We start from the raw sequence: 24701 nt of genomic DNA, 5'->3' as shown, positions 1-24701 counted from the left end.
GGAAAAATTTGAGATATGCAATATTAATATACATGTGATTATACATATATGATTAATATTTGTATAGGAGAGCAATACAGAGAACCAACATCGATCAGTCTTGGAATTTGAATTACCAATAAAAATCACTTTATATGTTGCAAAATATATAAATATAGAAGAATAACAACTAAGATTCATATATGTTGTATGATAGTCTGTAATGATAGTAACTAATAAGCCCTCGCGCAATGAACAGCGCATATAAACACGGGCTGTCTCACTTATTACACTGGGCACTGACGATGTGCGAACTTCAACATGCACACTTCATGAAAAATAGTCATTGTAAAAAAATTACTTACAACGATCGACACGTAAAAGAGTTTAATATTTACGTAATATTAATTGGTTAATTGTTTTTATGAAATAGGTAATAACTATTAGTTGGCAAACGCGATTCATGTGTAGCCTTTCATTAAAGGAACTACTCGAGTCTTTGAGACACATATTAGTCGATTTTTCTTCAAAAAACTTCTTTATCCTATTATATATAGTTAGAGTCTGAATTCACTGGATCATTTCAATCATTCTTGATAAGATAAAAATCACACAATAAAAATAATTTTGGATAAATTAAAAAATTAATTAATTTCACATAAAATAATTTTTTAAGACTTCACGAATTAAATAATATTATTTTATAAAATATAATATTAAAAAAGTTAATCTCATAAAATGCAATTTTATAACTTAGAAAATATTTTATATATATCAGCTTTATTACATTATATAAATTGTTTCTATTTTTGTTTCTCTTTTTTTGACTTTTTTTTTTTTGTGTTTTTTTTCTTTTCTTCGTTTTTGTTTTGTTCTTAAATAATTCTTTTTTCAATCATTAATATAAGCTCCCGATAATATAAGATATTTCGTTATAATATTTATTTTCTATTCTATTTGATTCAAATAGACCCAGTGTCACAGACTAGTTGATACCGTCAATTATAATACTTCATGAAAATCTAAGATTCATTAGTTTTCAGTATTTACAGGTTCTCGGGCATGATGAATTCTTACATGCTTATTGTGATTAGATTTCGTACCACTTGATTTCCCACAGATGTGACATGTGTATGGTCTTGCTCCTGAATGCACTCTTAAATGTTCTTTTAGATAATATGATCTATGAAAAGTTTTGTTGCAAACGTCACATGTGTATGCCTTATTCTCCTCGTGTTCTTTTACATGTCTTAAACAGTTATACTTTCGTATAAACTGAGCTCCACAGTAATTACACGTATATGGACGTACATTCCGATGAGAATTCATATGAGCTGTATAATCACTGTGTCGATAAAATGCAGCGCTGCACTGGTTGCACTTAAATGGTTTCGTGCTACGTGCTGCGTGAGTCCACTTGTGCAATTGTAAATTCCATTTCGTACTAAAAGCCTTGGAACAGACCTGACATTCATAGGGTTTTTCACCATTATGGACACGCATGTGAACGGCTAAGGATGATCGCAAATAAATACATTTACATATTGGACACTCCACATTTTCATTTTCTCTTTGAGCATCAGGAACAAATCTCCTATTGTGAGCACGACGCATATGACGTGTAAGACTAGCCATATGTATAAATCTTTCATTACAATATGTGCATGCTTTAGGTTTTTCATCATGTGTCTCTTTATGCCATGCTAATTTTTTCTTCGTATGGAATATCTCTCCACATTGGCATATATAGTCTTTCAATTTCTTTTTAATATTAAGATGATGTCTATTCTTGTGCTGAGTTAAATTTGAATATCTACGAAAAGTTTCATTACACAAATTACACTTTACAGGGGCATTACCTGTATGTCCATTAGTATGTTCATCTAATTTTTGTTTAGTTAAAAATGCCTTATCACATAGTGTACAAGGGAAGGGCTTGATTCCTAAATGACGTTTCATGTGTAATTTATAATTTTGCTTTCTATAAAAGTATTTTCCGCATTGCCCACATTCTAAAGGATGTATTTTTAGATGAGCATTAAACAATACAACAGATGGGAATTCTTCGTTGCATATTACGCATTTTGCCTGTTCACGAATACGTTTCGATACTTCAACTATATGCATTCTCTTATGATGTAACTGTAAAGCTTTTTCACTATTAAATCGTTGATTGCATAATGCACAAGATACCTCTACTGTCGAAGGAATTGTCAAATTTTCACCTTTCTGATCGGTTTCTATTTTTGCTAAATCTGGTTGCGGCGGTTGGAGTTGATGTAACAATGGCTGTTGATGATACATTTGTTGCACATGTAAGCCTGGTACAAAAATATCATCAAACACATTCATGCGCCCGTCTAATAATTTTATATCTTTTACTTCTGGTTGTTCTGTTGCATCTCTACTACCGCTAGGTCCAGGTTCTTTGTGCACCATTGTACTATGGACTCTACGTTCTTTAGGACAGTCAAAAACCTCTGGACAATGTGAACATTTAAATGTCCTTTTTGTAGGCGTTTTCCTATCACGATCTAAGAATAAGCTAGATGTAAAATGCGTAGCTAAAGATCGACTATCTAACAATGGACCACTAATTTCATTGTCTGATCCTTCTGATTCTTCCCAACTTTCCCTTGCCATTAGATCATAAGAAGTTGACATTCTTGAAGATTCTTGGCCCATATAAACCTGTTAAATAAAATTTGTTACAATTAATTTTATATCATAAAAAGTATTAAAAATTAATAAAACATAATGCATAAGAGGATTGAAGAGATTCATTATACTATAATTAATTAATACATTACAATTAATAATTAATCAGGCAAAATTAATTGAAAGAATAATCAATATTAAGATTAAAATTTGAAAAGATAATAACCTGCCAAGCAGACTGTTCTGTACAGCCATTGCTTTCTTGTTCTGATAATTCACCTCTGGGTGGCATAGTTTCGTCAGCACGCATATTAACACTTTTGACTTCTTCGTCGATACCTGCACCTCCCTCGCTACTTGCCATAGATTGCTGGCTAGTTGCACTCACTGCTTTTTGTGATGATTCACTTATAAATGTACTAGGAACTAAAATTTGAAGTCCATCAAACTCAAAAACATTCATTGGACCAGCATGAGCATCCTCATTTATATTAAGAAGTTCCATTGACTGTTTTTGAATAATTGATTTACTACAATGATAATTCTTTGATTCAGTGCTAGTAGTTGGATTGATGGATTCTGATAAATTTAAAAGATTATGATTTTTGTTATTTGGTAATGGATAAGAATCCTGTATTAAAACAGGTTGTTGCGAATGAATTGGTGGAAATAAGCTAACATGCTCTGTTATTACAGATTGATGATAGACATGATTTGAATTATTACCCTTCTTCTCCACATTTTCACATACATTCTCTTCATATTTATCAACTTTCAATTCTTCTTCAATTTGTGGACAACTAATGGGATCTTTCTCCATTGTAATTTCTCTTAAATCGTTACTTTCATCATCATGGCTCAAACTATCACCATCTATATGACAAAATGAATGTGCAGATGCAGGAGAACAAGGTTTGCTTAAATCTTTTCGAACTCTTAGTACTGATATACCACTAATAGCAGACAATGGAGTATGGGATCTAACACCATCTGCACTTTCACCATACTTCATGAAAGGTGTATGAGGACTAGGTATTGCTTCTATTTCCATGTCTGCTTCATCAAAATTATCTTCTGTCATATTCTTTTCGTCGTCGTCCTCTTCGTCTTGCAATGTAGTAGCATCAAATCCGACAGGATAAACACTAAGATTTTCGTTTGATCCAAATTCTGAACGAACTGAATATGTTCGAGTAGACTTCTTTCGTATTGCTGGCGAGGGTGGAGCAGATAAACTGTCCTTGTAATGATATAAAATATAACTTTTGTCTGATTTGTCTTCTACACATATTTTTGGTTCTTCCGTAATTTCCATTTCTATATTACATTCCTTGATATCACTGCCATGAGAGTTTGAAATCACATCTATTATATTCGGAGTTATTTCCTCGTCCGCATGAACTGAAGCACTTTCCTCCATACTTTCCTTCCCTTCCTCATCCTTCTGTACATCATGCTCCTTCGTTGATGCACTATTAAATTCTGATTCCATAATAGTGATTAATAATTGTTCCAATTGTTCTACCTCAGGTTGTGCAGTATCTTTTGTCATTTCTGTTGAAGGAACTTGAGATGGGACAGATTCATTTTCACTCTTATCTTTTTCATCCGAAGACTTCTCCCCCTCTAATTTTTCCTTTTCTATTGCAATAGTATTTCCAAGTACATCTTGCGTTTCTAAATTGAGTTTACTAGTATCATTTTTATATTCTTGATCAAACCTTCGTATTTCAGATTGTTCTTCATAATGTGTGGGTTTGCATTGGACAACCGATGCAACTATGTGTGCCGTTTCTCTTTCGTCTATATCAGGCAATACACTTTCAGCATTGTCATCATCTTCATTTTCAATGTTACAAGCGATAGTTAAAGATCTAGGAATGCTATTGTATTCGTGCTGCACAGAACTTTGATCCTGAATGGTCGGATTTTGTATCTGTTGCCCTCTATGTTCTATTTGAATTCTACTATTTTCATTTCCATCTTGCTGCATAGAAGTATTTTCATTAGCTACTTCGGGGGATGCTGGGAAATTTATGTCAGGCAGATCTTGTTCATTTTCTACTTCAGGCTCTGGCAATATCTCAGGTAAGATCTGCTTTGGCTCAGAACTATTTACAGGTACGGTGATAGTGGTCCTGTTATTGGTTTCACCAGCCATAGTAACCACAGGTCTTATCCTTGTGGTATTAGGAATGGCTGCAACCGGAGAGATCATTTGAACAGTGGGTATCTGTTGCTGCTGATACATACCATATGGATTATACAACATTTGCATCATCTGATTAGTCTGCGGAGCCATTGCGTACTGTGGTATCATCATGGTCCCATTATTGACAAATTGTTGATAACTAAACGAGGCAAATTGAGGAGGCATCATAGTACCAATCGGTGGACATTCAAATATAGGCCCTATGGGATATGGAGACTGAGCAGAAACATGTGCAGTCGTCTGTTGGATGTGCTGCGGTGTATTCTGTGGTGATTGAATGCTGGAAGGAACAGGAGGTACTGATGTTGGCGATGGAAGTTGTTGTGTCTGTTGAGAGGTCGTAGAGCTGGCTTTAATGAGGGCCTCTATGACCTGTTCCTTGGGATGTGTATCCAAGTGTCTTTGAAGGCTGATACCCTCGCGCAAATAAAGAGTGCAAACGGGACAGGCGACGGCCCCCCCGGATGCACCCGTTGCATTACCTACGATGCCAAGATCCATCGTGGTTTATCGGTACGGTCCTGATACTGAAAAATTCTTTGAATTCCTACGCGGCACGCCGTCCTGACAATAAAATTCGTGGTAAGGAGCGTACCGCCGTACCGCGGCTCGCCGTCTTTGCCCCTTTTTTACTGCCTACTCTCGCACCGCGTTATCGGCCGGCGAATCGTCGCATTTCTCGGGCCCTATCAGGCCTCTGGACTCGCTCGGACGCAACATACCCAACACGGTGCTGCGGCAGGCTGTGCCCCAAAAATATCGACGTCCATGGCTGCCTGCTTCTGGGTCTTGCGATGGAGCCAGCACAGCACTCGGCGGACAAATCGATATCCCTGTTAAATCGCCAACCTCCCCTGCGCTCCTTATTAAATTACACCTGCACGTAGCACGGGGCCACGGTATAGGAGCGCCGGCCGACCCTGGGCACCACGATCAATCCGCTCAGGCCCGTTTTATCGTACGTAAGATTATCAAAACGACATGTTTTTCGCCTTCTACTATCCCAAAAACACAACAGAAAACAGCGACGAACAGTATTTCGCCTGGGAATGAGAGCAACAAGAAGTCTTGCCACGAGCATGGCGCGCCCCCTTGTATGTTGCCACAAGAGCCACAGCCCTGCCGCCTCGCTCGGTGGACGGAACCTACCGATTATAAACACCTGTTTTCTATCGTACCGACAGGTCGCATGTCGACCGCCTCCAAGATTCAGGAACGTTCTTACATTTATCCGGTGCCCTGCTTCTTTTCTCTTCTCATTCTTCATTCTTCATTTCTTCTTATTTTTATTAACTTCTCATCATTTATCTCAAACATATTAAATTGTCCGTACACCATTTATCTCTATTATCTTATTATTCTTTTTATTAATCGAAATATAACACAAAATGAAAAAATACAAACAAATTAAATAAAGTAATGAACAAAAACACAAACGAAAAATAAAAATATTTCTCTATTATATTTTTCCGTTTGAAAATAATATTATCCCAATTATCATCGCCACGTGTGTACGGCGTTGGGAATTATCAACGACAAAAAGGTAATTGTGAATGCATAGAGGCGAACAGGAAAATGATGTTAACTATTTGGTTAACAGCGCCCTCACTTCAAAAACTAATTATACTTAAATATATATATATATATATAATTAATATTATAATAAATAATATTATAATTATTGATATCAAAAATAATATTTTATTTCTCAAATTATAATATATCGTATACGTAATTGAAGCAATTTTTTGCTAAATCATTTTTCATTAATAATCGTCGGCCATATTGGTAAATCGTAGTGGCGCGTTTTTTCAAATTAAAAAATTTAGATCGAATACATTAGCGTGTTTCTATTATTTTATACTACAAGTACGAATCTGTTTTCTTTCATATATCCTTTATAATTCTTATCGATCATCTTTTTTTTTTTTAATATTACTAGATATATACTTGAATTGTATATTTTATTTTAATGAGATCATGTATTATATATTTAATTCTCATAAAGAAACGAGGGCGCTGTATTTCAAATACTTCAGCAGTGTGTCGCATCTAAAATAAATCTATAGCACCGATTTTTCCCCCCCTTTTACTAGATTGGTGATAATAAAGCAGTATTATTTTTCCACACATAAAAGTACTAAGTTTGTAATTAATCAAAATGATCAATCTGCGTTAATAATCATTCTATTAATAAATAAAATATCATTGTGCTTGTTGTGTGAAACAAATGATTTATGGGTATATAAAATATTAAATTGATATAATATCAATTCAAATATATCGTTCGGCCTCTTTACTTGGCTAGATTATTCCATTGTAATTATATTGTCCTTTGAATCATTTGAATAGCGTACGACAGCCATTTAGATTTCGATTAAGAGAGAAACTATTGTTGATCGTGCTTAGTTGACAATATGCTAATGCGATTTGAAATCAACATCGTATAACCTCTTCAATACTGTAAACGTTTTCGTGTAACATATCACTTATTATTTCCTATTACTTTTATTTCTGATTATGGAAGGTCGTTATGATAAATTAACTTGGTTGGGTAAGTTTCTTTTTTTTTTTGTTTCTTTTTTTGTTCTTGTTTTTTTTTTCTTTTTTTTTTTTTTTTTTTTTTTTTTTTTAATTAATTAATTAATTAATTCGTAATACAAACAATGCAAGTACCTCATAAAATTTGATATGTATCTTTGTAGAATGTAATGTTATTTTGTTTCTTATATGTTATAGAGGTTAGAGATTTGTTTAGAACATGGAGAGAGAACTCAGAACGACAAAGTAGAGATGTAGTCAATTTATGGGAAAACGTTTTGGCAGGAAAGGTCAATCAACTTGGTAACGAAAGTAAGAATTATATTTAATCGTTATATAAATATAAAATATCTATTCTCTCGATCATATAATCATATTATTTTATATATTTAATTTTAATCTTGTATAGAATATTTAGTATTGGAACAAGTTTGCGTGGCTGCCTTAGACTGCTATCGTTTATCATTAGCAGATTACTGTATTAAAATATTAATGATAGAATTTCCTGGTAGTTTACGAGTTCATAAATATCATGCTATGCACTTGGAAGCATTGGAAATGTACGTATTTTATATTATGGAACGTATAAAAACATTTGTCCAATGATTTGTAAATATTATTTTTATATTAATATATCTAAGGTATGACGAGGCAATAGAAGTATTAGATTCTATTATAAAAAAGGATGAAACTAATGCTGCACCAAGAAAACGTCGTGTAGCTTTATTGAAAGCTAAAGGAAAAATATCAGAAGCAATCAAAGAACTTACGGAATATTTAAAAAAGTAAGTAATATTTGATATAAAAATATTTTTGAGATATATATATATATATACAATGAAGTATCTAGAAAATATATTTATGCCTAGATCTTTATTTATTTTATCCAATTACATTTTGACTTATCTCTTCTACGTACTTCTAAATTATTATGAATATAAATGATTAATCTCACATAGATTCATGAGCGATCAAGAAGCATGGCATGAACTATGTGATTTGTATTTACAAGAACATGAATATTCTAAAGCAGCTTTTTGCATGGAAGAATTAATATTACATAATCCGCACAGCCATTTAATTTATCAAAGATATGCAGAAATAAAATATTCTCAGGTAAATTATATTATATAATTGTAATAGAAAATATGAAAACAAAAAAAAATCACTTTTTTTTTTTTCTTTGTCCTTCATTATTCCTATTGCTTTTAGGGAGGTTTTGATAATATGGAATTGGCGAAAGCTTATTTCTGTCAAGCAGCCAAATTAAATCCAAATAATATTAGAGCACTTTATGGCCTATTATTAGTAAGTTCTTTTTTTCCTCATGGTATAAATTTTAATAATATAAAAGCTAATGTTTAAAATTTTAATAAATTTATTTTACCTTTATATTTTTCTTAGGCAACAAACAGTATTGCAACATCATCCAAATGTCCAGCATCTAAGAAAAAAGATGCAATAAAATTAAGTGAATGGGCTGCCAATCAAATTGAAAAACAATATTCAAGTAAAGTCTCAGAGGAAGAAGTTAAAAATATAGAAGGATTATTAGGACAATTGCAAGTTGAAGCTTAGATATTGAAATGCATTTAGTCAATGTTCATATTCAAATCAAGTTAGGATTTTGTAAATTTGTTTGAATGTTGTAATATATGTAAATGCATTATCTATAAGAATACTGTTTTCAGAGACAGTCAGAATTATAACGAATAACTGTGCACATGAACATTCACAAAACATTTTTGATCATATCTTATAACGTTCACTAATTTTATATATATATATATATATATATATATATATATATATATATATATATATATAAAATATATATATATACATAAAGTATCATAGTTTTAAATAATTTATACTTTTACAGGATTCAAATTCAAATCTAAAATTATAGATACTGAAAGAAAGTATGCATTTCATATAGCATTTTGTCTTGCACTAAACATAATTATTGTCTTACATTATATTATAATTTAAAAAAAAAATATATATATATATATAATTTCCATTAAAGTGCACAGAAGTGAATCACTTCTAGTATTCCTTAACGTAGTCATCAATCTCTATTTATTTCGCGAGAACGTTAATAAAAAAAGAAAGAAAAAAGAAAAAAATAAAATTGTGAAATATAATATAATGTTGAAAGAGAATAGCTTAAAAATGCGTAATTGAGATGTTGATAGGCAAAGAAAACCTGTTGGATTTAATGTTGTCATCCACGTTGCTGTAAGAATATTAATGATTGATAAACTATCATCTATCTATTCATGAGATTGTTCATTAATATTCTTGAAAAATAATTTGTGCAACAAGAGTGTAGTTGTATGGTTGTGGAGATTTTAAATAAATATATACTTTAATACGAGTAAAAAAATAAAAAAATAAAAAAAACAATACATTAACAATGTATAGTACACAAATATATTTTATCCTTTTCAATTAAAATAATTAAACTATGTTGATAATAACAACATAGATGCTATAAAATATCAGCTGAAAAATCTATTAGATAAAAAATCATTGTCTGGTCATCTTTCCATACTTTCTCCATTACTTTTTTCCCAATCTTCTTTTTTCTTTGCTCTTTCTGTAGCCTTTTTCATTCTTCTTTCTTTTCGCGTTTCTTCTCTTAATGCAAAATACTTTTCTCGGAAATCAGTTAAACATATAGAATTTATGTCATCGGTCTCCTAAAAAAAAAAAAAAAATAAAAATAAAAATTAGTTATAATGCCTATCATAAATATTATATTATTATAAAAGAATGTCTTTGAAATGTCGTTAAATCTGAAACATCGAATAGAGCGATTAATGTACCTGTGGTTCTTTTACTTTTTCATAAGTTAATAATATACGACTTGTATAATTACTAAGAACCTGTTCTGAATTGGCTATTAATTGTAAACAAGGATGTATAGGTAACTGATCTGAGGAATATTGATCTCTGTGAAAATAAGAAATATTGATATCTGATAATGATATGTTATATTATATGTATTCTTTAAGAAATAATTAAAATTACCTAAATATTGGATACCAGCATACTAATCTACCAGTAATCTTCAAGTGTTTCGCTGCAAAGTTTAATAAATCTTTATATATTTGTGGTAAACCGTATTCAACTTTTGAAGGAATATGAGTTGATACTTGATGTTCTTCGATCACAGGATTTGCTTTCATTGTTCCTATACGTTCAGTTGATTCTCTTATACCATAAGGTGCTACAATAAAAACCTCTTTAGATTTCCTTGAAAAAGTAATGCAATTAATCATGAACTTTGTAAAGGAATAATCTTATCATATCAGTTTAACAAAAGTAAAATATTCTACTTACGATCGGTAATAATAGCATCTATAAACATATCTGATTTCCATAAAGGATAAGAAAAATCTGATATTATTACGTCAATATAATAAGAACTTCTCCCATATTGTTCCATATTTGCAGCCACATTTTCATCCTTTTCCCTAATCTAAGATCATTTATATTTTATTAATACAATAAGAGAGAATATACGAAATACTATAAGTATAAAAAAAAAAGACTTTGCAATGATTTTACTTTTTGCTTTATACGAGTAGGTCTCGTACGTCCATGCAGCATAAGAAAATCTATATCTGTTCCTAATGTATAACCCCCAAAATGAGAAGCGGCAACTAATAAAGAACCAGTACCAACGAATGGATCAAGAACGATATCTCCTGTTTTAATCTGAGCTTGATTTGCCATGATCAATGATAATTGAGGATCCATCGAAGTATTACCTATAAATTTTCTCCTTTTTAAAGAAAATTTTTGTATCAAATCTCTTTGTCCGTCCGCGATCTAAACACAAAAAAAAAAAAAAAAAAAAAAAGAAAAAAAAGAAAAACAAACAAAAAGGACAAAAAAATTACATTTAATTATAATCCAAAAAATAATCATTCATGACAATAACATTAGAAATTTTACCCATCTGCCAAAAAATAATTCATAAGGTTTATCTGGAATTTCATTGGGATCTAAGCCATAAAATTCTATGTAATATAAGGTGGTATCTGGATTCTTCAATTTAACAGGTCCTTGTAATGGTAAATAACTGAAAGACTTTTACTGATCATGACATTTTGAAATACATTAATATTACATGTAGATTATATTAATGAAGATATAAAATTTAATGATCAAACTTTTGCCATTGTAAAAAATTTACTTACTTCAATTTTCTGTATCTTTTCACCCTGCGAAAAATGTTTACAAAATGTTTCCACAATAATTTTAAACGATTTCTCTTTATCCGCGTACAATTTAATTTGTTCTATGGGATAAGTTTTTAAATTATTGTGCAATTCTTCATTATTCTTTCCATTTGCCCACAGTTCAAGACAAAATCGAAGAGATACTGCCCTACTAGCTATTTTATGTACAATTTTTTCAGATGATATATCGACTATCCAATATGGCTACAAATAAGACAACAATTAGTATTCAATTATAAAATTATTTACAAATGTTACTTTTGGATAATAGGACTAAATGATCAAATAATTTGTCAGATTCTCTTACTTGGTCTCTATTAGAAATTGAAGGTAATTTTATATCGAACATATAAAAAATAGATTCCATTTCCTAAAAAATAACAACAAAAAAAAAAAAAAAAAAAAAAAAAAAAAAGAAAACGTCACATTTAATTTAATAAGTAATATCAAAGTAATCTACATCAATGCGTATAAATATAAATATAAAATAATTTATAGTTAGACGACATAACCTCTTAGGATAATAACATGTATTATTTAAAACATATACATGTACATAAACACGTATAAAGTATTTATAAAAAGATATATTAGTTATAAAATTTAATTAAAAATTTGTTTAATATCTCATTTTATATTGTTTATCTTATAAACTCACAGGTAATCGAAAATTAATGTGTTCATGAGCAAACCAAAACAGATATTTCTTCATTGTCAATGAATTTTATTAATCTTTACAAATTCGATGAAATTTATTTCCTCTTTACTTTGTACATTATTCTTTTTTCTTTTTTGATTTCCTCATATACATTCCTCATTCATTTCTATTTAATTAACATTTACTAATATCATATTAAATACATAACAAAACGCAATATTTATCTATAAGAATAAACTGATATAACTACGACAAAATGCTAGAATGCCTACTGACACGGAAGTCATTAATTATTAGCGCCACGTGGTGTTCAATTAACAAATTAATTGGTTAAATTAATATTATCGCTTTGTTTTATAATCGAGTGGATTTTTTATATGAATATAAAAATGAAATTATAAAAAAAATTCTATGATGTAGGAGAGATGAATTTTGAATTGTATTCAATATGAAAAGCGCGCGATAATTCAAATTGTTTTCGATCGTACAATGCTACGAATGAAATAATGTCATTAGTTTACTTTTATCGTTTTTTTTTTTTTTTTTTTACTAATTAAAATTCTTTTCTGTTTCTTTCCTTCTTCTTCTTCTTCTTTTTTTTTTTTGTGTCTTTTTTTATTCGAAACAGAACGTCAGATTTAATTAAAATATGTCGAATGAAAAAAATTTTAACTGGCAGAAGTTTCGAATGAATCCAGAAGATGGCGCTTATCATTGAACGAAATAAAAGATTGTACGATCATTGGAAAGGCTTTTACGTTGTTCGTGTTTTAAGTGAATCTTAAGTGGGACATTTTAGAGTTCTCTATGTTCGTTCATTGTACTTTCTTCTAATTCTTTTCTCTCTTTCTCTCTTATTTTTTTTTTTCCCCCATGCGATTAGATCTAAATTATGTCCTCGTATACGTTTGGGCAAAAATCTTTCAAGCCAGTGCCACCCGAAAAGGGTAGTTTTCCTCTCGATCATGAAGGCTTCTGCAAACAAGTAATGATCGACTATCTTAGATGTCTATTAGAACATAATAATCAAAATACAATGTGCAGACATATTGCCAAGGATTATCTCGATTGTCGAATGGATAAAAATCTTATGGCGCGTGAAGATTGGTCGAAATTAGGTTTTACCGATGAAGTAAAAAAAACGTAACAGTTTCACGAATATTTGCTTGATTAACAAAACGTAGAAAAAATTGATCATCATCTACGTAATATCTATGTCACTATATTTCCCTTATCATAAGGAATCCAGGTTAAAAGTTACAAATTGAATACCAGTTTAAAGTTCATAAAATATATATTGTTCTCAGACTGTACGATAAGTTCTTGGTATGTCTTTTTAAGACAGTTAATGTTCATGCGTTTTAGAAATCTATAGAAGTTAGAGTGCGAGTTAAGTTGCATGTGATTCATCACATTTAGAAGAATATATTACTGCCAATCTTATCAAACAAAAAGAATAAGAAAGGGAAGAACTTTGGAAGTGATTAAACGAAGCATTTAGAAGAATCCGTTCAAAGGAAAGTGTCAATAGTGCTTTAGAGCTTTAATGAGATTTTAAAAAGAGTATATATATATATATATATATATATATGTATATACATACAATTGTTATCATGTAAATGTAGTTTGTGGACATTGTTTAAAGTATATCAAATAAATAGGATATACCATACTTTATTAAAGAAAGAAAAAAGAAGAGAAAAAAATACACAAAAGATATTCAAGAATAAGTGATACTTATACTTATATATTAAAAGGCCTATTCTATAAAGTATACTTCTTTGTATACACACGTTTATAGGATCCAAAAGGTAAAAGTTCATTTGGAATATCAAGCATATATTCATATTGCTTATTAGAGCGTGCTTTTGCGAACTGCTTTTCTGAAATTCTTTTCAAAATGGCAAGTGCCTCAAGAAAAAGAGTATTAATTGGTTGCACTGGTAGCGTCGCGACGATTAAACTGCCTCTTTTAGTGGATAAATTATGGAAAAGTAATTTGGAAGTAAGAGTTGTCGTTACTGAAAGGGCAAAACATTTTTTAAAAGAGGCTGAGTTACCACCAGGAATTCAGGTACTATCGGATACAGTGGAATGGGCTGCATGGCAAGATAGAGGTGATCCGGTATTACATATTGATCTGGTTAAATGGGCAGATCTATTTTTAATTGCACCGATAGATGCTAATACTCTTGGTAAAATGTCTTCTGGAATATGTGACAATATACTCACTTGCGTAGCTCGTGCTTGGGATCCTTCAAAACCTTTATTGTTTTGTCCTGCAATGAATACAAAGATGTGGGAACATCCGATTACTGCACAACAGGTAAAACTACAATTTAATTTTTAATATTATAGAATAAATGTTGAAAATAAATTGTTAAATTTATTTTGTATTAATCGTATTTTATATCTTCACTAATAGATTTCATTACTTAAATCATGGGGTTATAGAGAATTACCATGTATTTCTAAAACTCTTATGTGCGGTGATACTGGAATAGGTGGAATGGCAGAGGTAGATACGATTGTTCAAACAACTCTAAGATTACTCAATCCATGGGATCCGTATTCTCCACCTGATCTGCGCATGTAGCAGGAGGTTGAACCTGTATACCGAAGGAGATGTTACTCAGGAACGTATCAAAGGAATGAGCGCACATAGGATACATTAAAAGAATAAAATTGAGATTTTAAAGGTTCCAAGAGAGTCGATGCAGTATCTTCTGATAGAGTTCAAAAATATTTTATGGCTCAATTACGCTTAATGTGTTTTAAGATTTGCGGAAACGTAACTTCAGAATTTACAAAGATCATACTGCCATCTCTCTCTCTCTCTCTCTCTCTCTCTCAATTGGAATATTTAGAAATATTAAAAATTCATTGAATTACAGGCCACAGAGAATAAAGGAACAAGGTTCTGATTTTAGTTCACATTGCCAAACTATAAATACTCCATTAAAATAAATTCTTTTCGAATGGAAAATGTACAATAAAACATCAATTGTAAAAAGATTTGTAAAGATGCCTAGGTATCTTTTTTCTAGTCTGTTAAAACAAAGTGAACTTGAATCATTGCCATATATCAATGCAACCTCAATCAAAATGGTATCATTTAAAATGATAAATAATAATAGAAAGTAAATATTATAAAGTATAAATATTTAAAATACAATTCAATGGATTTGAACAGGGAAAATGTGTAATAAGCCCTACAACAAGTGTCAAATGATGTATAAGATAATGAAAAAAATCACATAGCTTATTATCATAATGTTCTTTTATAGAAAACTGTTGGTGTATGTAACTATTCTTTTTTTTCTTTTCTTTTTTTTTTTTTCTCGCAAGTATTCAATGAACATGCACATACATTTTTTCATCGTAGCTTCAAAGTGTCACTCAATAAAATGTAATCAACTGTTAGACAAGTAGATAGATACTTTTGATTGAGGCTGTAAATTTTCTCTGTTAGTTGTGAAAATTGTAAAAATTGTAAAGAAAAAAAAAAAAAGGAGAGAAAAGAAAAGAAAAATTCTGTTGAACATATCGTTTAAAGTTGTTTCACCAAATGCAAATGTACATGTTTTTGTTAAATAAATAAATAAATATATATATATATATAGAAATAATATATGTATATATTATAAACATATATACACATACACACACAAACACATATATATATATAATAATAGCCAAAAATATTTTCTAATTCAATTATGTTTATCATTTATTATAAAGCAAAAGATCTTGTTCAATAAACAGTTACATAAAAATTACACGACAGATTTAATAAAGAATTACATAGTATTTCCTTTCTTTATAAAAAGGATTACATTAAGAGAAATCATCATTTCTCATCTCCCTCTTTCGTGTGTAAAAAAAATCGCTTTATTATATATATACATTTATATATATATATAATAATGAAGCGTAAATTTATAATAGGATATAGAATTATATCATTTATTATTATCGTTCCATTATATTCTAATTTTTTTTTTCTTTGTATTTGGAATACCTGGAGAGGTGGAAAAATGCACGTATAAGGATGATATGTAAAACAAAAAAGAGAAATAAAGAAAAAAAAAAAATCTATACTGTATTAAAAAAAAAAAAATTAAACGTTACTATTCCATGGTAAATATGTCGTAATTCTGAAATTACACAATCCTTTTTTTATCTTTTTTTTTTTAATTTTTTTGATTTTTTTTGTTTTTTTTTTTTTTTTAATTACACTTTTAACATAACCTTTTAATTCTCATAATTAATAAAAATTACTTTCTTCTAATAAAGCACTTACAAATCGTTATATGTATGTATTTGTAAAGATTTAATCCCAAATACATATTATCTTCTGCCCTTCTCTCAACATTATAATGCTTAATTTATAATATTTTATCGCGCTTGTGTATTATAAATATCACAGTTTATAAAACTGACAACACTTAATCTGTGTCTTTAGATAAATTATTGTATATGGTAATAATTATAATATATATATATATACATATATATATATATATATATATGTATGTATGTATATAGCTATATATAAGCTAAATATAGAGAAAATACATACGCTAGATTGTTTGACTATACTTACATACTAAAAATTTATAGTGCCATCATATTTGTTCACTAATAGTAATTAGACATTACCAAAGAACGGCACTAAATTTAAATAAGAACATTATTTTATATAAGTTAAAAAAAAAAAGACAATATATATAAAATGGGCAGTGTGCGTAATAAAAAAAAAAATTATTGTAGAATGTTAATGTTTATGACATAGCAAAAATTGTAAAATAGCATTAGGATTTGGATTCACTAATGCATCCCAGAATTATTATTGGTCCAGTAAGAAAGTAGACTTTTCTATATCTCTCTTCTGTGCTGTCAAAATCTGTTACAATGGATGGATTATGATATTGTTATTATTATTTATTATTCTTATTATTATTACTATTACTATTATTATTATTACTATTACTATTACTATTACTATTACTATTACTATTATTATTATTATTATTATTATTTAATTTAATGGCGAACTAATCAAAAGTTCTGGACAAATTCCTATATCGTAGTATAAAAAAATATTTCTCATTTCCAGGACTGTTAATTTATCGCATTAATGTTCCACCTCTCTCTTTATCTTTGTCTCTCTAAATCCATTCTTATTTCTATCATTTAGCGACGGTCGTATATCATTATATATATCAGGCAGGCATGATGTAAATTCATGCCAGTTATTTTTTATTTTTTTTATTTTTTTTTTATTTTTTTTTTTATTATTTTACGATAATATATATATATATATATATATATATATATATATAATCTATGTATATATAAATTATAAATATTAAGTTAAATACGTATTACGGGGGAGGATATAAATGTTTTTTAAATATATATATATATGTATATATATATATACATACACACACATATATATATATATATATATATGGCAATTATAGCAAATATATATATATACAGTTCTGTAAGGATTGAACTGTTGTCCTTGGTAACTATTGATTTTTATTTTTTATTTATTTTTTAATTTTTTTTTTTTTTTTTTTTTTCTTTATTTCTTTATTTATTTAAGAAAAGAACTGTATCATTTTGCTTTTGTAACAGGGTAAGATTTAATTGACGGGGTAAGTACTTCTTTCGAAAGTATTCGAACAACGCATTTGAAACAATATTGTAATGCGTTAATTAAAAATTACATGATTATTTCTTTTCTATATTTCTTTTTTTGTTCATATAATCATTGGCATTTGTAAAGACACGAATTAAAAGGAAATTCATTTTCCGATACTTTTGATTTTCATCAGACTTAGATTATATTATAGAGAGCACATACATATACATACATACATACATACATCATACATACATACATACATACACATACATATATATATATATGTGTGTGTGTATTTGTTACAATTATATAAAAGATGGACGATTATTTATGTTGATCTATCAACATATATAAAATTATGCATTTTATTTTACTCCCCCAGCCCTCAAAAAAAATTTATATTCATATATATATTTGGTATAATTATATCAAAGATGGACGACTATTTATGTTGATTTATATATATATATGTATGTGTATTTGGTATAATTATATCAAATATATGGACGATTTATGTTGAGTTATCAACATAGAGAAAATTATGCATATATTTTTTGCTTTCATATTTTGCAAAAAAGAATTTTGTATATATTTGGTATAATTATTTTTTGAAGACGTAACAATATTTCTTGTACATTCTTCTTCTTCTTCTTCTTCTTCTTCTTTTTTCTCTTCTTCTTTTTATTTGAATCTTACCTATTACGCAAGTACAAAGACGAAAGTTATAAGAGTGAAAATAATAGCACCACCGAGCCTTGAAACAATGGAATCTGCTGACGAACTGACGATCTTTGCTTTCCTAGGAATATTATTCTCAACGTCGTTCGTTTCTAATTTACGGGGACATCCCATCCAAAAGGGTGCCGAGAGTTTCTGTTTCTCGTGAGCGACTTTCATTCTGAGATCGTCGAACAACCAGAAACCTTTACCTTTGAAGAAGTACGTCTTGCCTGGAAAAAAAGAGAAAATTATTTCGTTATTAAGTAAAAAAGAGAGTTCTTCCCTTTTCTCAAAGGTTCATTATTATTAAAAGACGACTTTGTAAAAACGTTTCAGAGACAATACATTACTATATCATTATTATTATTATTATTATTATTATTATTATTATTATTATTATTGTTGTTGTTGTTGTTATTATTATATTATTAATATTTACCATCTTTCCATTGAAATACAGCATCGATGTCGTTACCAACGCCACCGAAATTGCTACTTATGTCTCTTGGATAATCCAACTCGACATAATTCACACATTCGTCGAACCTGAAATGATATGATTCCAATGAACACTACAATCTTTGACAAAAGAACAATTATCTTTTATCTTTACATAAAAAACTCTATATAATATTCAAATTAGATGTGTCCAAAGTTACATTACGATTTTAAATATCAATTATTTTTCTCTGTTCTTTATTATTTTTTTTTTTTACATGTCTTTCAAAGACTCATTAGTTGAAGATCGTAGTTTTACAATCTGAACGAATAAAAAAGAAAAGAAAAAAAAAAAAAAAAAAGAAATTAGTCCCATAAAGTCTCGAAAAAGAGATTAACTAAATTTAAAAATAATCCAAGAACCCTTTTTGATATTCATCATGTAAACTTTCATTAAAAACAATTAACTTTTCTTATACAAAAGCTAAAAATTGTGAAAAACTTTTGCGTAAAATTTTGGGTAAAAGGTACAATAAATAAATAAATAAATAAAAAAAAAAAAAAAAAAGAAAAAAAGAGAAAGGAAAAAAATACAGATACATATTTGTACATGAATATGTGAACTTTGAAAATTTACATTACTTTAACATGGAGTTTAAAAAAGATTTGTTATCAGTTTGACGGATTACAACACTAGAAGTTTCCTTCTTGATAAAATTTCTTCGAGTCTTTTTATAATCAGGATGTTAACGTTAAAGTATAGAAAAGAAAACAAGGAAAAAAAAAAAAATAAAAAAAAAAAGAGAGAGAAAAAGAAAGAAAGAAGAGCTATGATGTAAGATATGAAAAAATGATCCTCTTTGTTAATACCTCCAATACATAGAACCGCTAAAGAAATAAGTTCTACTATTGTGTCCCCAAACCATAGCACCGTCGATTTTCTCTAAGGAAGCCGGAAGTCCAAGATTTGTTAACGGTTTCGGATATCCTGATTCAAGATTATTAGCACTGAAGACGTAGTACTTTTTCCCAATAAAAAAGACTATTTTCTTGTCGGGCCTTTCATAAACTGCATCAACGTGATCAATGTCCTCTGGTAGATTGAACAGCCTCGTGATCTCCGCCGGATATCCTTCGTACAATCCTTTGTCACCGATTCTCCATAGATACTTATGGGAATGAATCAAAATTTTTTATTCCATAGAGATATATAAAAAATACTATACACCAATCTCTCACCGAAGGATAAAAAACAAAAGAAAGAAAATATTTTAATAAATTTAAAAGATAATATATACTTACGCGTCCCTTAAATATGAACACTTCTCTACGTATGATACTAATTGCATCATAACTGGTATCACATTTATCTGGTACATCATTCCTAGGTGATTGGGTCCACCTGAACCTAGGTCTTTGAGAAATCGTTGATCTAACTGTTGTCGTAGTAATTGCCGGCAATGTGGTCGTGTGATGTCTATGAGGTTTGTGAGGTCTCTGGGGTCGATAGTCCGGCCTCTCAGTTCTGTAATCTGGTTTCGACGGATAACGATCTGGTCTTCTAGGTCTACCATAGTCCGGATAGTGATTGGGTCTCGTCGGTCGTGTTCTCCAGGGTCTGTAAGTCGTTGCTAATGTCGTTGTCGTCGTCGTCGTCGTCGTTGGAGGTGTTGGCCTTTCTGGTGGAAACACACCACCAGGTATATTACCCCATAATTTTTCTTCAGGTGCACCTATTTAAACATGAAAAATTATTACATGTACACTTTTTATAATCCAACTTTTTCATTTACATTCATACACACACACACACACATATATATATATATATATATATATTGGATCTATACTTTGTTCATTAGTTTTTGAATACAAACAATTAATTTCTATTTCATTATAGATATTCTTAAATGAAAAAAAATGAAATATTTCTAAACTGTAGCATCTCTAATTGTATTAATTACCAATTGATATCCAATTATATTATATCTCTTTAAAATTTCCATTTTCATCAATAGGATAATGTTTATAAATTAATACAGTAGAGTGGAATAATAATATATATTTTTGGAACGTCCAGAAAGAGAGAAAAAGGAAAAGAGAAACAGAGAAGATGGAAAACGAAAGATAATTAATATTCGTAGCCAGGGAGGTTAGCTAATTAATGCAATCTTCAAACGAACAGCGCAAAACCGTGGATAGAGAGAAACGTTATCGACTTGATGATGGTGGTGGTAGTGGTGGTGGTGATGGTTTGGTGGTTGCCAAATTTAATCTCTTCTAATCGTTTGATGCAATTACAACGAAGATTATCGATAATTGCATCTAATCGTTTTATTCCTCTCTCTCTCTCTCTCTCTCTCTCTCTCTCTCTCTCTTTCTCTTCGACACTATTTCCTTCCTACTCTTCTCGTCACTTTTTTTCTCCTTTTTTCTCTCCATCCACTCACACACCTTGTCTTTTAGCGTATAGAGTTTCGTGCCAAGATTCTTATAGTCCTAGAGAGAGAGAGAGAGAGAGAGAAATAGAAGATACGAGACTTTTATTAACGAGATTATTTATCTTCGTTCCTTTTATCGATCCTACTCGGTTTACTCCTCAACCTAAATCTTTGAATCTTTGATTTCAGAAGTGGAATATGAGAGAATTTTCTAATAAAAGGAGTTTCATTAAAAGGCAGAAGAAAAAAAGCAATATAAATTCAAACATATTTTTGACAAATTATTATCACGTACCATTATCTAAATTCAATGAATTATCATATCTACGTGGAAATTTTATCCTTTAAAATCAAAATTCATCTTCAAGATGAATGTTGATTTATTTTAACTGTTTTTGTCGATTTTATACAGCTTTTTCTCTTTTTATTTTTTTTTTTCTTTTTTTAATCATCCCTCAAGTAAAGTAAGTAAATTAGAATTGGAGTATTTTTTCATCATTAAAAATTCTTGTTAAGGAAGAACAAATAGTCAAGAGAAATACAGAGAAAGGGGAAGAGAGAGAGAGAGAGAGAAAACATGATTTTATTCATATATGAAAGATTAATCATTCCAACAATATTCTAAGGACATGTACATATATATATATATATATATATATATATATATATATATATATATATATATATATAGATATATATTTATACATATATATTAAGTATATATGCATATAGAAGATGTGTAAATTGTCAAATTAGGATGCAGTGTTCGTAGTTTCTCTATTTTATGCTATTTCCGTTAGTACATAAATTACTACCTCTATCCTTTAACATCTTACCCTTCCTCCCTTAAACTAAGACCTCGCAATTTTCCCTTTAAGAACCGATTCTCTCTCTCTCTCTCTTTTATATATATATATGCGCTATGCAATGCATATACATGTACATTTCTAATTTGTTTTTCAGACCAAAAAAAAATATATATATATATATATATTATACTTCATAAGAAGTAAATCTGTAACAATTATGGAATCGATATTACAATACTTAATTCTCTTTCTGATAGTAATAATATCTTCCAAATTAATTTCTGCGTTAATTATTTGCCAGGAAATATCGTGTTTCGATATGGAATTCGATTAAGTCAAATTAAAAAACGTGTACACGTTATTATTATTTTTCTCGGAGTATTAAAAATGCAAAGAAGAACAAAAATAGAAAGGAAGAAAAAAATGCAGAACGTATATTAACAAAATTCATTTTCTTACTTTCATATAAAAAAAAAAAAAAAAAAAAAAAAAAAAAAAAAAAAAAACAAAACAAAACAAAAAACAAAAGAAAAAAAAACATTGAAATATTCGAAACGAAAGAAAGAGATAAATAAATAGATGAATAGATGGATGAATAAATAGACAGATATAATGGGACAGAATTTTATACGTAAATATAAGAGTCTTGAGTGGAGTAATCTTTGCGCTCATAGTTATCCTAGAAAAGTTAGTAGATTCTCTCCTTGGAATACGAAATTAGCCCTTGGCTTGCTCATTAAGGCGAACTTGGATGATGGTGCTGGCAATTACGAAGGACTTCCAACGCGGATCTCGACCACCCAAGGCTTCCCATTTTACCCATCTCTACCTTGTCCATCCTTCCCCATCCCCTCCCCCATCTCCCGCCGACACAATCTCATTGCTAACATTAGAGAAACAACATCTTCCGGTCCATCTGTCTCTCACTTTCATATACTCATACATATACACGCACATTACACATATGCATACACAAACACATATATATAATATATATATATGTATGTATGTATGTATTTGATTCGCTTCGAGCTCTCCCATCACGTATTTCCACGAATAATGCGGGCTCGATATGATGATACGAATGTACCAAGCATAATGATGTTTCTTACGAATACTATAATTCCTGATTTCAAATATAAGTTAAAGATATATATATATATATATATATATATATATATATATATATATATATAGAGAGAGAGAGGGGGGAGAAAGAAAGAGAGAAAAGATATGCAGATGCAATAAAGATATATATATATATATATATATATATATATAAATGTATATATACGCAATATCTATTTATTATCTACTAATTCTTTATGTATAGATATGTAGAAAGATATATAAATATATATGTAAAAAGATGTGTAGTGAATGAGAGAGAGAAAGAGAGAGAATGAATAAAATTCTCTCTCTCTCTCTCTCTCTCTCTCTATCTTTCTCTCTTTTTGCCTCGTACATGAGAAGTTAACCTCAAAAGTTTTTTATACCCTCGGGAGATCATCCTGAAAAATTTTCATCCTCGATAATAATATGATTTACGGATAAAAATGGAAATCCAATTTAACAAGATAATTGGTTGAAGAGATAGTTTATCGAACAATTCCTTGAATCTATTTCTTTTATTTTCTTTTAATCGTTTTCCTTCTTGAATAAATTTTTATACAAAAAAGAAACAAATTATCGATTCTACTTCAACTTATTCTAGGTTAGGAAAAATGAATAGAGGATAAATAAGTGATCGATCTAAAGTAATGATTAAAATTATTGACTTTTATTTTAATTAATTTGTCGATGATTTTTAATCTTTTTTTATTTTATTCTTTCTCCCTCTCTCTCTCTTTCTCTTTCTTCTTATTTACTTATTTTTTCTTTTTTTTTTTTTTTTCATTCTCTTATTAATTTTATAAAACAAAATTATATTTTATATATATATATATATAAACGTATAAAATATTCGAAGTGTCTCTTCTTTTCTTTATTTATTTATTATTTTTCCTTTTTATTTTTTAAGAGATAAAAAAATAAGAAAATGCGATGGCGTCAAACCGGATATACCTTTTCACACAATGACATTTCTCATTCTTCATCCTATTTTTACGAATAAACATTTACACGCACACGTACAAAAACAAAAGAAATTGATCATATTTCCAAATATTTTTCTAACAAACGCGTTCCCGAATAAAATTCAATTTGTTTGAAATATGTTTCTTGCTTGAATTCGGAAGTAAAAATTCACGAAATTGAAGGATCAAAGAAAACTTCAATATATATATATATATATTTATATAAATCGTATATTCAAGAAACGTTTCTCGTTTTCT

General features: G+C 29.3%; 6 protein-coding genes across 12 annotated transcripts in view; 3 read left to right on the top strand and 3 right to left on the bottom strand.

Annotated features, from left to right (window-relative positions):
* Positions 1–811: 811 nt before the first annotated feature.
* Positions 812–6262, bottom strand: LOC124957015. 3 transcript variants are annotated; one of them, XM_047513587.1, is made up of 3 exons: positions 3589–6261; positions 2864–3216; positions 812–2670 (listed from the first exon to the last, which is right to left on the bottom strand). In XM_047513587.1, exons 1-3 carry the CDS (start codon positions 5348–5350, stop codon positions 1012–1014), a joined length of 3774 nt encoding a protein of 1257 aa, XP_047369543.1. In that variant the 5' UTR covers positions 5351–6261; the 3' UTR covers positions 812–1011. The 3 variants fall into 3 exon arrangements, with proteins under 3 accessions (XP_047369543.1, XP_047369545.1, XP_047369542.1); XM_047513589.1 differs by having other exon boundaries at positions 2864–3063; positions 3589–6260; XM_047513586.1 differs by having other exon boundaries at positions 2864–6262.
* Positions 6263–6930: 668 nt separating this feature from the next.
* LOC124957110 (ER membrane protein complex subunit 2-like) lies at positions 6931–9164 on the top strand. Its single transcript, XM_047513813.1, has 7 exons — positions 6931–7403; positions 7589–7702; positions 7800–7950; positions 8032–8175; positions 8350–8506; positions 8603–8698; positions 8795–9164. Exons 1-7 carry the CDS (start codon positions 7370–7372, stop codon positions 8966–8968), a joined length of 870 nt encoding a protein of 289 aa, XP_047369769.1. The 5' UTR covers positions 6931–7369; the 3' UTR covers positions 8969–9164.
* A 648-nt stretch (positions 9165–9812) lies between these two features.
* On the bottom strand, positions 9813–13650 carry LOC124957108 (tRNA (guanine(10)-N2)-methyltransferase homolog). 3 transcript variants are annotated; one of them, XM_047513810.1, is made up of 9 exons: positions 12302–13618; positions 11951–12013; positions 11602–11847; positions 11357–11491; positions 10967–11230; positions 10739–10877; positions 10427–10625; positions 10222–10348; positions 9813–10095 (listed from the first exon to the last, which is right to left on the bottom strand). In XM_047513810.1, exons 1-9 carry the CDS (start codon positions 12353–12355, stop codon positions 9934–9936), a joined length of 1389 nt encoding a protein of 462 aa, XP_047369766.1. In that variant the 5' UTR covers positions 12356–13618; the 3' UTR covers positions 9813–9933. The 3 variants fall into 3 exon arrangements, with proteins under 3 accessions (XP_047369766.1, XP_047369767.1, XP_047369768.1); XM_047513811.1 differs by lacking the exon at positions 11357–11491 and having other exon boundaries at positions 12302–13623; XM_047513812.1 differs by lacking the exon at positions 10222–10348 and having other exon boundaries at positions 10033–10095; positions 12302–13650.
* LOC124957112 (cytochrome c oxidase assembly protein COX19) lies at positions 13043–13471 on the top strand. The gene has a single exon (XM_047513815.1). The coding sequence runs from the start codon at positions 13194–13196 to the stop codon at positions 13446–13448; it is 255 nt and encodes an 84-aa protein (XP_047369771.1). The 5' UTR covers positions 13043–13193; the 3' UTR covers positions 13449–13471.
* A 98-nt stretch (positions 13651–13748) lies between the features above and the next one.
* Positions 13749–16446, top strand: LOC124957111 (phosphopantothenoylcysteine decarboxylase). The gene is made up of 2 exons (XM_047513814.1): positions 13749–14627; positions 14727–16446. Exons 1-2 carry the CDS (start codon positions 14202–14204, stop codon positions 14895–14897), a joined length of 597 nt encoding a protein of 198 aa, XP_047369770.1. The 5' UTR covers positions 13749–14201; the 3' UTR covers positions 14898–16446.
* A 1401-nt stretch (positions 16447–17847) lies between these two features.
* The window catches only part of LOC124957107 (matrix metalloproteinase-2-like), a 157865-nt gene continuing 151011 nt past the window's right edge, over positions 17848–24701 (bottom strand). For all 3 annotated transcript variants that reach the window (XM_047513807.1, XM_047513808.1, XM_047513809.1), the window contains 4 exons: positions 20421–20851; positions 19989–20287; positions 19120–19226; positions 17848–18910 (listed from right to left, as the gene is read on the bottom strand). In XM_047513807.1, the coding sequence (XP_047369763.1) occupies positions 18660–18910; positions 19120–19226; positions 19989–20287; positions 20421–20851 (1088 nt within the window). In that variant the 3' untranslated portion in view covers positions 17848–18659. The remainder of the gene's footprint in view (positions 18911–19119; positions 19227–19988; positions 20288–20420; positions 20852–24701) is intronic.

The sequence above is a fragment of the Vespa velutina genome, chromosome 24, assembly GCF_912470025.1.
Source record: "Vespa velutina chromosome 24, iVesVel2.1, whole genome shotgun sequence".
NCBI classification, from domain to species: Eukaryota; Metazoa; Arthropoda; class Insecta; order Hymenoptera; family Vespidae; genus Vespa; species Vespa velutina.
This window is presented reverse-complemented; position numbering and strand designations above follow the sequence as displayed.

What these genes read in the sequence shown, in the direction of transcription:
- LOC124957108 (XM_047513810.1), bottom strand. Translation starts at nt 12,355, where the DNA reads ATGAAGAAATATCTGTTTTGGTTTGCTCATGAACACATTAATTTTCGA. An exon ending in AAAAGATACAGAAAATTGAA is followed by an intron (nt 11,492 to 11,601) that starts GTAAGTAAATTT and finishes GATCAGTAAAAG; the next exon opens with TCTTTCAGTTATTTACCATT. An exon ending in CTACTCGTATAAAGCAAAAA is followed by an intron (nt 10,878 to 10,966) that starts GTAAAATCATTG and finishes AAATGATCTTAG; the next exon opens with ATTAGGGAAAAGGATGAAAA.
- LOC124957111 (XM_047513814.1), top strand. Translation starts at nt 14,202, where the DNA reads ATGGCAAGTGCCTCAAGAAAAAGAGTATTAATTGGTTGCACTGGTAGC. An exon ending in ATCCGATTACTGCACAACAG is followed by an intron (nt 14,628 to 14,726) that starts GTAAAACTACAA and finishes CTTCACTAATAG; the next exon opens with ATTTCATTACTTAAATCATG.
- LOC124957015 (XM_047513586.1), bottom strand. Translation starts at nt 5,350, where the DNA reads ATGGATCTTGGCATCGTAGGTAATGCAACGGGTGCATCCGGGGGGGCC. An exon ending in CAGAACAGTCTGCTTGGCAG is followed by an intron (nt 2,671 to 2,863) that starts GTTATTATCTTT and finishes TTTATTTAACAG; the next exon opens with GTTTATATGGGCCAAGAATC.
- LOC124957110 (XM_047513813.1), top strand. Translation starts at nt 7,370, where the DNA reads ATGGAAGGTCGTTATGATAAATTAACTTGGTTGG. An exon ending in CAATCAACTTGGTAACGAAA is followed by an intron (nt 7,703 to 7,799) that starts GTAAGAATTATA and finishes AATCTTGTATAG; the next exon opens with AATATTTAGTATTGGAACAA. An exon ending in CACTTTATGGCCTATTATTA is followed by an intron (nt 8,699 to 8,794) that starts GTAAGTTCTTTT and finishes TATTTTTCTTAG; the next exon opens with GCAACAAACAGTATTGCAAC.
- LOC124957112 (XM_047513815.1), top strand. Translation starts at nt 13,194, where the DNA reads ATGTCCTCGTATACGTTTGGGCAAAAATCTTTCAAGCCAGTGCCACCC.